The 11,720-nt window shown below is 37.0% G+C and overlaps 1 protein-coding gene across 1 annotated transcript in view; it reads left to right on the forward strand.

Moving 5' to 3' along the window:
* The first annotated feature begins 725 nt into the window (after window positions 1-725).
* Window positions 726-11,720, forward strand: part of LOC107599164 (reticulon-4 receptor-like) — an 88,978-nt gene continuing 77,983 nt past the window's right edge. The window contains exon 1 of the mRNA XM_016290680.1: window positions 726-1,175. Within this exon, the coding sequence (XP_016146166.1) occupies window positions 1,154-1,175 (22 nt within the window). The 5' untranslated portion in view covers window positions 726-1,153. The remainder of the gene's footprint in view (window positions 1,176-11,720) is intronic.

The following is an 11,720-nucleotide window of genomic DNA, read 5'->3' on the forward strand; positions in this document are numbered from 1 at the left end:
GTCATTGGCTCAGTTATGTCATTTTTAATGCAAATATGACATTATTTGACCTACCCCTAACCATAGCCCATAACAAAGACATCTCAAACAATGTCATCGTTGCATTAAAAATCACATAACTGAGTGAATGACACTTGATAACAGTTGTCATAAACATGAATAAAAACACCTTCATATTCATGACATGTGTCATGTCATGGTTATGTAGGTGTCATGTCAGTCTTATGCACACCCCTTCAAGTAAAGTGTAACCGATAACTTTTCTGAACACATTTAACTTTTGTTTCACAGAAAAACATTGCAAAGTCCTTAAGGACTCTACCCTATATCCTTGATGAAGATCTCTTGGTTTTATCTATTTAACGGTTGACACAAACTGAAAACTTTTCCATTTAATTGTTTCCACTGAAATCTTACACCATTTGTGTTGATGTGTTAAAAAAGGACCCGTATATTTATCTCTAAGCCGCCCCACCAACCTTCTCTCTCTTTTCATTGAAATCTTACACCATTTGTGTTGATGGACCCGTATATTTATCTCTAAGCCGCCCCACCAACCTTCTCTCTCGCTCTCTCTCTCGCTCTCTCTCTCTCTCTCTCTCTCCTTCTCTCTCTCACTCTCTCTGCACACACACACACACTCTATCTCTCTCTCTCTCTCTCTCTCTCTCTCTCTCACACACACACACACACACACCCACCCCTCACTCTCTCTCTCACGCGCGCGGCGCCACAGCCTCGTTCCGTTCCTCTCGCGCGGCTGCACGGACACTGTCTCGGATCGTTGGAGTACTTCTGCTTTCACCGGAAATGTGGCATACAGCAGATTTGGATTCATCCCGCAGGTAGTTTATCCCCCTTCCAGTGTGACTTTCGCCCGCTCTCGGCAGTCCTCCGGGCTGGTCCGTGTCGGCAGTGAGCAGCAGATCTTTGAGTTTGGATGTTACTGTGATTGTGTCTCTGCCCAAATGACTGAGAGAGGAACCACCGGGAGACGCTGCTCTCCGTCCCGCGCCTGTACGGCGACCGTCGGGTAAAGTTTGAACGGCAGAGATGATGGCAGATTCTTAAAATTGACCACAGCGAGGAAAACACCATCTTCTTCAGGGACCTCTTTCTGGGATTACTCACTTACTGGATTTATTCGTGAAACATGAAGACTTTAATTGTTGAGGGTAAGTCACGGGAATTGTTTTGTTGAATTCGTTGTTGTTTTGTATTATACATAGTTTAACTGCCGCATCTATACACAACGCGCATCCCCAAATGTCTGTCACGGACGTGAAAGGTGTTATGTGCTCGATTCCCGGTACATATTGCAAATATTGAATCGGTTTGGTCATATATTCAGAACTTTCCCTAAAAAAACGATAATTTCATACTGCCGTACACTTCGCGACGCGAACGCGACGCTTCGTTTATAACGCGTTCTAGTTTGAGGCGTCGCAAACGGACAGTCTGTCCAGCTGAAAACAGTCTGTCAGGGAGAATCACAATTTCTTGACAATTTCTTGCGTTTCTCAACTCGTTAATGCGCGTTCCTGAAGGGTTGCGCCAGCTTGAGTATCTGTGTAGGTTTACGCAGGGTAGTTTGCTCACGGTCGAGGCTGGTTAGTAGTTTCCTACCGGAGACGAGACTCTTCCCGTTGTTGATGCAGTGAGAAAATTGAAGCAAATTGTTTTAAATGTTAAATATGCGTCTCATTTTAGACACTAATCATAGGAGGTTTCAGATATACCCTGTGTTTTGTCAAGTAGTTGAAGTCGATCTGAGTATCATCTGCAGTCCTGTCTAGGCTACTTATTTGCATATGGTGTTTGTGGGAGTGGCCATTGACTTTTACACCTGAATATGTAATTACGAAGACATGGACAATGAATGGCAGCTTACAAGGATTGTAAATAGTTGTTGTTGGTGGTTATTGATAGTTGCGCGTACAGTTCTGTTTATGCAGTCTTGCGTTCAGTCTTGGCGTTTGATTTGATTTATTCTTATACAATGATCAAATGTGAAATATATTTGAGCATTTTTTTTCTTACAGTACCAGTATCTGAAGAAAGGGACGCTGATCTTACATCAACAGCGTTTTCCTCTTCTGCATCCTATAGTAAAATGCAAGTGTGAAGGATGATAATATAATAATCTATATAATAATATAATAAAATATTAATTGATAGCCTTTGTGTGTGCATTCTTATAAAGGAGAATTAACATAGTATTGAGGAATATGCTGACTTTAGTCATTAGAATTGAGCATATGTACCTAAAAAGGAGTATGTTCAGCTTATAATATATCTGAAATATACATGAATATCTTATTGCAAAAAAAAAAAAAAAAAAAAAATCAGTGTAATATTCTGTAGGTTTCCCTGGTATTTATTGATAAATAAGTCAAGTAAGACTTTATTCTATAAAGTTTTATCATAAGAATTCAGTCTCACATTTGGTTAGCGTTCTACATCAGGTTAATTGAGAAAGACGCTGTCCGTGGTGCTGAAATCAAGAACATAAAGACTGAGAGCCGAGTTCAGCTTCCTGTTTTGCTGTTTTCAACCCAAAGAGGACAGCAGAGCTTTATTAGGGCACTGTAGAAAATGGTTGAAACACATTTGTACTGCATTATCCCTGGTCTAATTAGGATTTAACAAAGCATTGACGATGTTTGTTTTGCTTGCACCTGTGAGCTCGTGAGCAGCTCTAACTAAAGATCACATCGCAAGATCACAAGAAGCTTTGGGAGGTGCTGAAAAGCAGCAGAGCTCCACCCTATACAGCAGTGAATAAATCCGTAAAGCTCTAAGGATGGAAGCAGCTCACTGCACAACTATCATTCAGCAAGCGCAATGCATTCTAGATGCTTTCTTTGCCACAATGCAAAAGGTATTGCAGGAATTCAAGTGACAAAAAAAAAAAAAGGTTATGCAGTGTTTGACGAATGACCATCTTGTGCCTCTCCTCACGATGTGCTTTCTCACAGGAGTTGTGATGTTGTTTAGATGCCAGATGGACTTGTCCTTCTCACTGTTTGGACCCATTGGTTATCCGTGGCCCCTCCCGCCTCGCTCTGCTAACCTGATTGAAGTGAAAACACATGAAATATTCCATCATAGTGAGACGTAGAGCTTTAAGGATTAGAAAGAGGGGTAGTCTAGTCGTGCAGATGGATTTGCTGGGGGTTGAGAGAGAGAAGGAGAGGAGGAGAAGAAAATGAATAAGACATCTTCATTTCCGTACTGTGTTGTGTGGAGGTATTGATATTTGGATGATAAATGACGTGTGTTTTTGTTTTTGCTGTGAATCCTGTAATTAAAGATAGAGCAAGACTGTGTTGAGTGGCGACAGACAGCCCACTCAGAAAGCTTCTCCTCTCTCATTTTCTTCTCACTTTTGCCCCTTTTAAACAGTAGTCAACCATACAGTGATCTGATTCATTCATTCAGAATGAGTGAACAATAGCATGGAGTTTACATGGCATCTATCTTGCTTAAATGGAAAAAAACTCACACTGTAAAAAAAAAAGGATTATTAAAGTATGTTTTCCAAGAAAATACTGTAGCGTCTCGACCAATCTGACACACTAATTTTAATTTGATTTAACAAATCAATTATTCATTAGGTTAACAAATCGTCATATTTGTCATGTCATTATATCATTTTTGTCAACAGTCAACTATAAGAAATATAAGATGACGTACAGGTCTGGGGGCGGCGACAGTGCGTTAACTGCGTTAAAATATTTTAATCGCTGTGTTATTTTTTCATAACTAATCAAGTTAAACTGACAGCCCTAATATTTATATTATTATATATATTAGTAATATATAATATATATATATATATATATATATATATATATATATATATATATATATAAATAATTTTTTTTTAAAGAAATAAAGACCAGCCCTAATATATATATATATATGTATATACGTATATATATTAGGGCTGTCAGTTTAACGCGTTAGCTTGATTAATTAGTTTATATATAATTAATTAGTTTATATATATATAAAACCGCAAAAATATATTAACCACAGTATAAATGTCAAGACAAAACTGGCACGTTTCCTCTGTTGCATGCTGTATATATCATACTGTCCAGCTCTATTCTACACAACGTTATACTTCTGTGTTAATTAGCCCTCCTCCCGGGCAGGTACGTTTGATCAAAAACTTTGTCTGCATTAAATTCTGTATAAACGATCATATGTAAATGTATTTCAGTGCCTGGGAGGAGAATCTAATTGCAGCGAACACGGCGCTTTGGAACTGGCAGCGTAATTGACAAGAGGTGGACATGCAGTAAAGCGTCCCTCTGAGGATTAGCTCCGAATCTATCTCCAGACAAACACCACCTTCTCCCTTTCAAAGCAAACACGAAAGCTTTAAGCTAACAAGTGAGCCCAAGCTCCTCTTTCAAGCCACGCTAGCCATTCTCTTTTCTGAGGCAAAGACTAATTAATGGTGATTCAGCTTCCTATTTCTCTCATTACAATACTCGAATATGAATGCTACAGCTAGCAACCATTTTTAGCCGAAGACACGCCCATGGTAATTAAACATTTATCCTTTAATCTGGAAAGGAGAGGTCTCTGTGAGTAGCTGAATAGAGCTCGTGATGGATGAGCTGGTAAATAGTTAATTAGACAGAGCACAGGACGACCTTAAATTAGGTGCATGACTAGAGCCTTTGTCTGGACCATAAGTCAGTGTCGTCCCTCCTTTTCTCGCCCATCTCACCATTTTTCTCTTTGCGTGTCTTTGTTTGGTCCTCTCAAGCCACCTTTACATTCTGTTTTTCTCTGCTCGCTGTCACTTTTTCGCTTGCGTTATCACTCGGGCAACGGTGATTCTTCAGACGTTTAACACCACAGATCCATTAGTGACAATCTTTTAGCATCTCTTTTAGAAATCAGCACAAATGGAGTGTAAATGCCACAAGGCTTTGGGTTTAGACTCTGACAGAAGGTCTTTATGATATAGATTTATTCTTCCAGTTTTAAGCTTTGTTGTTAAAGCAAATGGAATGAGAGAAAAGCAGTGTTTGCTCATTTGTATTTTTCTGGTCAAAACAAAACTGACTTGGGAAGTAAGTAACCCAGTAGATAATGGGTGTAATGGAAATATGAAACTAATCTCAGTTTTGGAACCAATAGAGTTTTTACAACAGTGTTTAAATATGTTTTACAAACCTCACAATAACATGTCTGGGTCATATACAGCATTGCCCTGTTCATTTATTTATATATAAATATAAAATAAAAAAAAAATATATATATATATATTAGGGCTGTTAGTTTAATGCGTTAACTAACTTAATTAATTAGTTTATATATAATTAATTAGTTGCATGCTGTATACATCATACTGTCCAGCTCTTTTCCACACAACGTTATACTTCTGTGTTAATTAGCCCTCCAAATATGTTTTGTATATATATATATATATATATATATATATATATATATATATATATATAATATTTATTTTTTTGGGGGGGTGAAATGTGACCTGGACATGTTTTCATAAGATTCAATGCGAATAATTAATCTGGACCTCAAGGGTCTGAGGGAGATAAGGCACCGTCAAACACAGTATAATTTTACATTAGGCTATCCTTGCTAAAGAACTGACTCTTGTTTGGATCTGAGACTGGAATATGTTTCAAATTTATAGATAAACAAACACACTTGAGATATCACACAAAACCGTAGCGTATCACACTGATATTGATTGTTTCTCTGTTAACTGATACTATTGAATAAGACTGAGAATTTTATCAAATTTGGACAAAGGGTGCATGTAAGAACTGTGTTTATCATTTTGCCTCTATCTTTCTGGCTTTAATGAGTATGTCTCTGTAGGTGGGGAACAAAACACAGCTTCTTAATAAAATTCAGAAGTGCAAGCGTTGCTCATCTTAGACATTTTTTTTTCTTTGAGAAAAGAAAAATCAATGAGTAAGAATCAGACAGATCGACAGAGAGAGAGACAGACAGATGGCTAGACAGAGAAACAAAGGCACAAAGTGAATGGTTGATATACCCATCGGAGAAAAAAAAACACTGTAATAAAATGAAACAACAAAGTGTGAAACAGAATAGAAGACAAAATATCTTGTTTTTCATCATAAGTATAGTTTGAAACAAGCAATGTATCTACATTAGGAGTCAGGCCTGGGCGGAAAAAATATATTTAGACCATCATTCGTCTGGTTGGAAAGGACTGAAGTGTGGCAGAAGAGAAAGCAACGTCTGACAGTGAAAAACTACATGGATGTTTCACTGCATCCGAGCAAGTTACTTACACACGATTACAGGGATCTCCACCTTGATAGAACAAATGGCATTATTGCTATGGGTGATTTTTTCCCACACTGTGCACATAGTGACGGGTGTTTATGGAAGAGAATGAGGTGAACTCAATGCAGATGTTCTGGTGCATGATAATGGAGTTTTCTGGGCCATTCCAGATTTATCATAAGCTAGACATAAGCAAAATGAAAAATCAAAGTCATAACCAACAGTGAGAGAAAGTTTAACTACAGTTCTAAAATTTATAAAGAAAACCACAGTAATTGCAAAACTCACTGCCGCAATTCCAGGTTGTTTGTGCAGCCAGGTGGTTGCTAGGGTATTATGGGTGGTTGCTATGTGCTTGTCATTGTGTTTTGGGAGGTTAACAGAGCTGAGATGTTGTGGATTGATATATTTTGGATTGCTGTGTAGTAGGGTTGGGCGATATAGCTAAAAAATATATCAACGCTATATGTTTAATATCGTTCGGTATCGATAATTATTGACATTTTTTTATAACCTTTCTTAAATCAGAGCAATATAATTTTTTTTTCAATTTAACCACTGTATTTTTAATTTGCCCACTTTATTAAGACAAACAACACACATATATATATAGGCATATATATAATTTTTTTAACAGTCAAACACAAAATAAAATGTAAACTCCTTTCTTATGTTTTTTATGGAGATTAAATAAGTCTTAAGGAAACTTTTGACTTGTTTCCCGAGGCCACAGGAGAGCGCAATTAGCAAAATAATGGGTTTCGGTTTTAACCTAATCAAGATCTTCTACGCATTGAGCTACTATATTTCTCTAATATTTTGAACACATTTAACAAGGCTAGTGAAAAAAATGACAATTTAAGAAACAGTGGGAAATTACATCTGTTTTGTTATATACAGCAACTCTTTTTCAGTTAATTGTTATTTCTACCTCTTTTCTAGTCACAGAGCATTTTATTTGGAGAGTTGTTGAAGTGAGAGAACATCTGTAACTTTGTTCAGATTAAGGAAATTGTAATGTTTAATAATTTTTTTTTATTATGTAAATCATTTTTTTGCACTTAAAAAAAGTATAGATTTTTTTGTGTACACGCTATCAATTATAGTTTTTAGAAAGAAAATCGGTTATCGGCAAAAATCGGTATCAGCAGGTCACACTTACAAAACAATCGAAAATCGGAATCGGCCAAGACAATTGCAATCAGTGAATCTCTAGTTGCTAGGGTATTCATTGTGATTGTTTGTGTTGTTAGGGTGTTCTGTGTGGTTACTAAGTAGTGGTTAGGGTATTCTGGGTGATTGTTAGTGCTGCTATGCTGTTGTTAAGGTGTTCTGTGTGGTTGCTATGTAGTTGTTAGTGTATTCTTGGTGGTTGTTAGTCTTGCTATACTGTCGCTAGGGTGTTCGGGGTGGTTGTTAGGTACATGGTAGGGTGTTTTGGGAGGTTGCTAAGGGGTTGTTGTGGAGTTTTGTGTGCTTGATAGAGCTATTGTGTGGTTGCTAGGTGTTGCTAAGTGGTTGTTAGGGAATTCTGGGTTATTGTTAGTGTTGTTTGGGTGGTTGAGCTGCTATGCTGTTGTTAGAATTCTCTGGGTATATGTTGCTATATTCAGGGTGGTTGTTAGTGTTGGTATGCTGTTGCTAGGGTGTTGTTTGTGGCTGCTAATTGATTGTTAGGGTGTTTTGGTTTTGGTTGCTAGGTGATTGTTATGGAGTTTTTTGTAGATGGTAGACAATGTTGTGGTTCTGGGGGGTTGCAAGGTAATTGTTAGTGTGTTTTGGGTGGTTGCTTGGGGTTGTTGTTATGGACTTTGTATAGATTATAGAGATGTTGTGTCGTTGCCAGGGTTTTGTGGTGGTTAGGGTATTCTGGGTGATTGTTAGTGTTGGTATGCTGTTGCTAGGGTGCTCTGGTTGTTCCCTGGGTAGAAGTTGCTATATTCTGGGTGGTTGTTAATGTTGATGTAAAGGATTGTTAGGGTGTTTTGGGAGGATGATGGAGATGTTATGTTGGTATCCTGTTGCTAGGGTATTGTTGGTGGTTGCTAGGTGGTGGTTAGGGAATTCTGAGTGGCTGTCAGTGCTGCTGTGCTGTTGCTGGGATGTTTTGAGTGGTTGCTTTAAAAAAAAACACCGGATGAAAATTCAGCACAGAACAGAAATCTAGAAAGATGTTCTTTGACTAAACAGAGAATCTGCCTATACTGTCACCAGCCTTGAATCCAGAGAAGCATTGACAGCGTACAGACTCAGATACAGACAGAGTCGGACAGCCTGTGCTCTTTACTGCACACAAAATGAGGCAGAAACAGAGCTAGACTCCCTGACCTTATGCCCTAACTGCACACACATTAAAGACACAATGTTTCCTGGTTTGTAAAGAACCTCAGAAACTCATATGTCTGTGAGGTTTGAATGTGAAATCTGGCTTACAGAGAAAAGGGCAACCAGCGGGACACAAATGTCATGCTGAAAGTGACCTGCATATTAGATAAAATACACTTTTATTCATAGTTCTGACCTGGTTTGCAAAATCAACTAATAGACTCACTATACTTAATGGACATGAAGTTGCTCTTTCATTTGTAAGACTTAATGGGGTTCATGTATCAACTTTGTCTCCTAAAATCCCTTAAAATAAATGCAAATGAGTCAATTTGCATACCGTAAGAGTGTGGAGCTCTAAAACGAATTTGGACGGTGTAGCTCAGAAAATTTGACCTTTAAAGTATTGAATGAGAAACATTTGAGTTCATACTGAGATGTCAGGCTTTGATTGCAGACTTAAGCAGTTTATTATTACAGTATAAGTCCCTGTTTTGTTATTCCAAAAAAACATAGTCAAATCTTAAGAGAGTGAAACAGAAAATGGGCAAGACAGACACATTTGAGTGAAGAGACCGAACAGAGCTCATTTACAAAAGTACCATTAAGCCAAAGATAAACATGACAAACATCTGATAAATGAAGCACTGGCATGTTTTATTCCATTAACGAACTCTCTGAACACACCATCAGATGCGATTTCATAAATCTTTTTTAATGAAACGCACACATGCACATACATACGCACGGACTCACTAAAAAAGCCAGATAATTGCGGTGTTGAAAAACATCACGTAGACTTCCAGTAATTAGGAGATTATATCCACATAGCCAGCAAGGGAAGGTGAAATCGCTCGGCTCCTCTCAGACCTCTAATGGGGTCAAAAACAGCTCGATAAATCCAGCGCTTGGCTTTCAAATCCACTGCGAGCGGGGTGAAAGGGGGAGATGTAGGGGCAGGTGAGGTGCTTGATAAGGGTACGTATGTTAAAGTCAGCATGAAATCAAAATGGACCACATTGACTTTATTACATGTTCCTGGTGGTATTTTGAATGTTTGATCAGGGCATGTTTTTTCAATGAATGTGTGCAGACAAAATGAGGCATGATTAATGATGGAAGAAAAAAAGTCGCACACTGCAAAAACAGTTTAATGTGTGTGTGTGTGTGTGTGTGATCATTTAAATTTAGGCAATGCATATTCTGAATGCACTGCATGTTAAATTATTTTTAATTTAAAAAAAATCTATCTATCTATCTATCTATCTATCTATCTATCTATCTATCTATCTATCTATCTATCTATCTATTTTGATGAATGAATTAATGAAGGAGAGATTCATAAAGCACTTTATTGTGTATTACTGTACACCAAAAGAGCATTGCATATAAACTATGATCATTCAAATTCAAATTCAGTCAATGCTTATTTGGAATACAAATCATCTTATTGTATATATATATATATATACAAAATTGAACAAAATTATAAACGCAACACTTTTGTTTTTGCCCCCATTTTTCATGAGATTTGTTACTATTAGTAAATTTTAGTATTTTAGTATATGCTGTATATTAAAATTGTATATTGCTATTTTATAGTATATATTTAATAATAATAACTATAATTTGCTTTATTAGTATGTTAATAATATTAAATAATTTATATATTAAATGTTCTACTGTGTGCCATTCTTTTCTAAAAAATCAATTCCTGCCCTGCATATTTTATTGAATATCCTGTTTCACTCATCACATTATATAAGTATGGGTTGCACATTTTTCTTGAAGGTCTCAGGTGTTTGTTTGTGTGGCCATATCCAAGACAGTAATCGACAGGTTGGGTGTGGTAGGTGCAGATTATTGTTGTATATATTCCAGAACATGGCAAATGAAATGTGAGGTGGAATGTCTATGATAATGTTTTCTCCAATCGCTCACGTCTCATGAGGGCAGGCGAGGGGTGGCGGCAGGACAGGATATGGGCCTGTCTCTGAAAACTTGGCATAGGTACAGTATTATGGATTTTCCAGCAGTAAATGGCATTGTTTGTTCACACATCACAAAAAGAAGTTGGTTCAATGATTTGAGCTTTACAATGTGCTCATGTTTGTTTATTCAGTGTGTGTTTTTTAGCTTGAAGGTTATCCGTTCTTCTAAATGTACTGACAAAAGGAAGGGTACACTGCCGTCGTTTCATTTTCTGTTTAATTGTCTGTTCAGGTCTCAATGAAGCAGCATTATTTCAATAATCAACCATAGAGAACGAGAGACATGTCCACTGCCAACACCTCATTTTCTGAATGTGAACAATCTGCCATTGTTATTCAAAGTAGAATTATTCTACAAGGAATCCATTTAATTCTTGTCATGTCTAAACAGCTTTGTGGATGGATTTTATATATTTATTTATTTTTTAAATAGCAGCATAATTTCTCAGGCAGCTATTATTATTTAACAACTTCAGCCTGGGCCAACTGATAAAGTGCCACCTTCCAGAGGAAGATGAATAAATCGTTTTATTGTTGTACCAGTTGTAATACCTGCTACATTTTGGAAGTCTAAATCCTTATCATAAATATCCCAACTTTATGTCCAAGATTTTCGTTTAAGGAATGTACATTACATTATAAGTGGTCTAGAGCGTTTGCTTTTGAACTGTGGTGATGAGGAAAGATATTTCAGTCACTTCTGAGATGTTTTACGCTTTAGTCATTTCATGCATATTGATCAATCACATTTCTATCTGATTAGATCTGCATATTTCATTTAGACTTGGTCACATTAGCCATATTGCTGTGTGTCTTGACTGCATCTTGGATGGATTTTACACTTGACATTTTAATAAGTAGGTAATATATATATATATATATATATATACAGTGGGTACGGAAAGTATTCAGACCCCCTTAAATTTTTCACTCTTTGTTATATTGCAGCCATTTGCTAAAATCATTTAAGTTAATTTTTTTCCTCATTAATGTACACACAGCACCCCATATTGACAGAAAAACACAGAATTGTTGACATTTTTTATGATTTATTAGGCCAGCTCTAGGAAGGGTTCTGGTCGTCCCAAACGTCTTCCA

Source organism: Sinocyclocheilus grahami, unplaced genomic scaffold, assembly GCF_001515645.1.
Source record: "Sinocyclocheilus grahami isolate Dianchi unplaced genomic scaffold, SAMN03320097.WGS_v1.1 scaffold261.1, whole genome shotgun sequence".
NCBI classification, from domain to species: domain Eukaryota; kingdom Metazoa; phylum Chordata; class Actinopteri; order Cypriniformes; family Cyprinidae; genus Sinocyclocheilus; species Sinocyclocheilus grahami.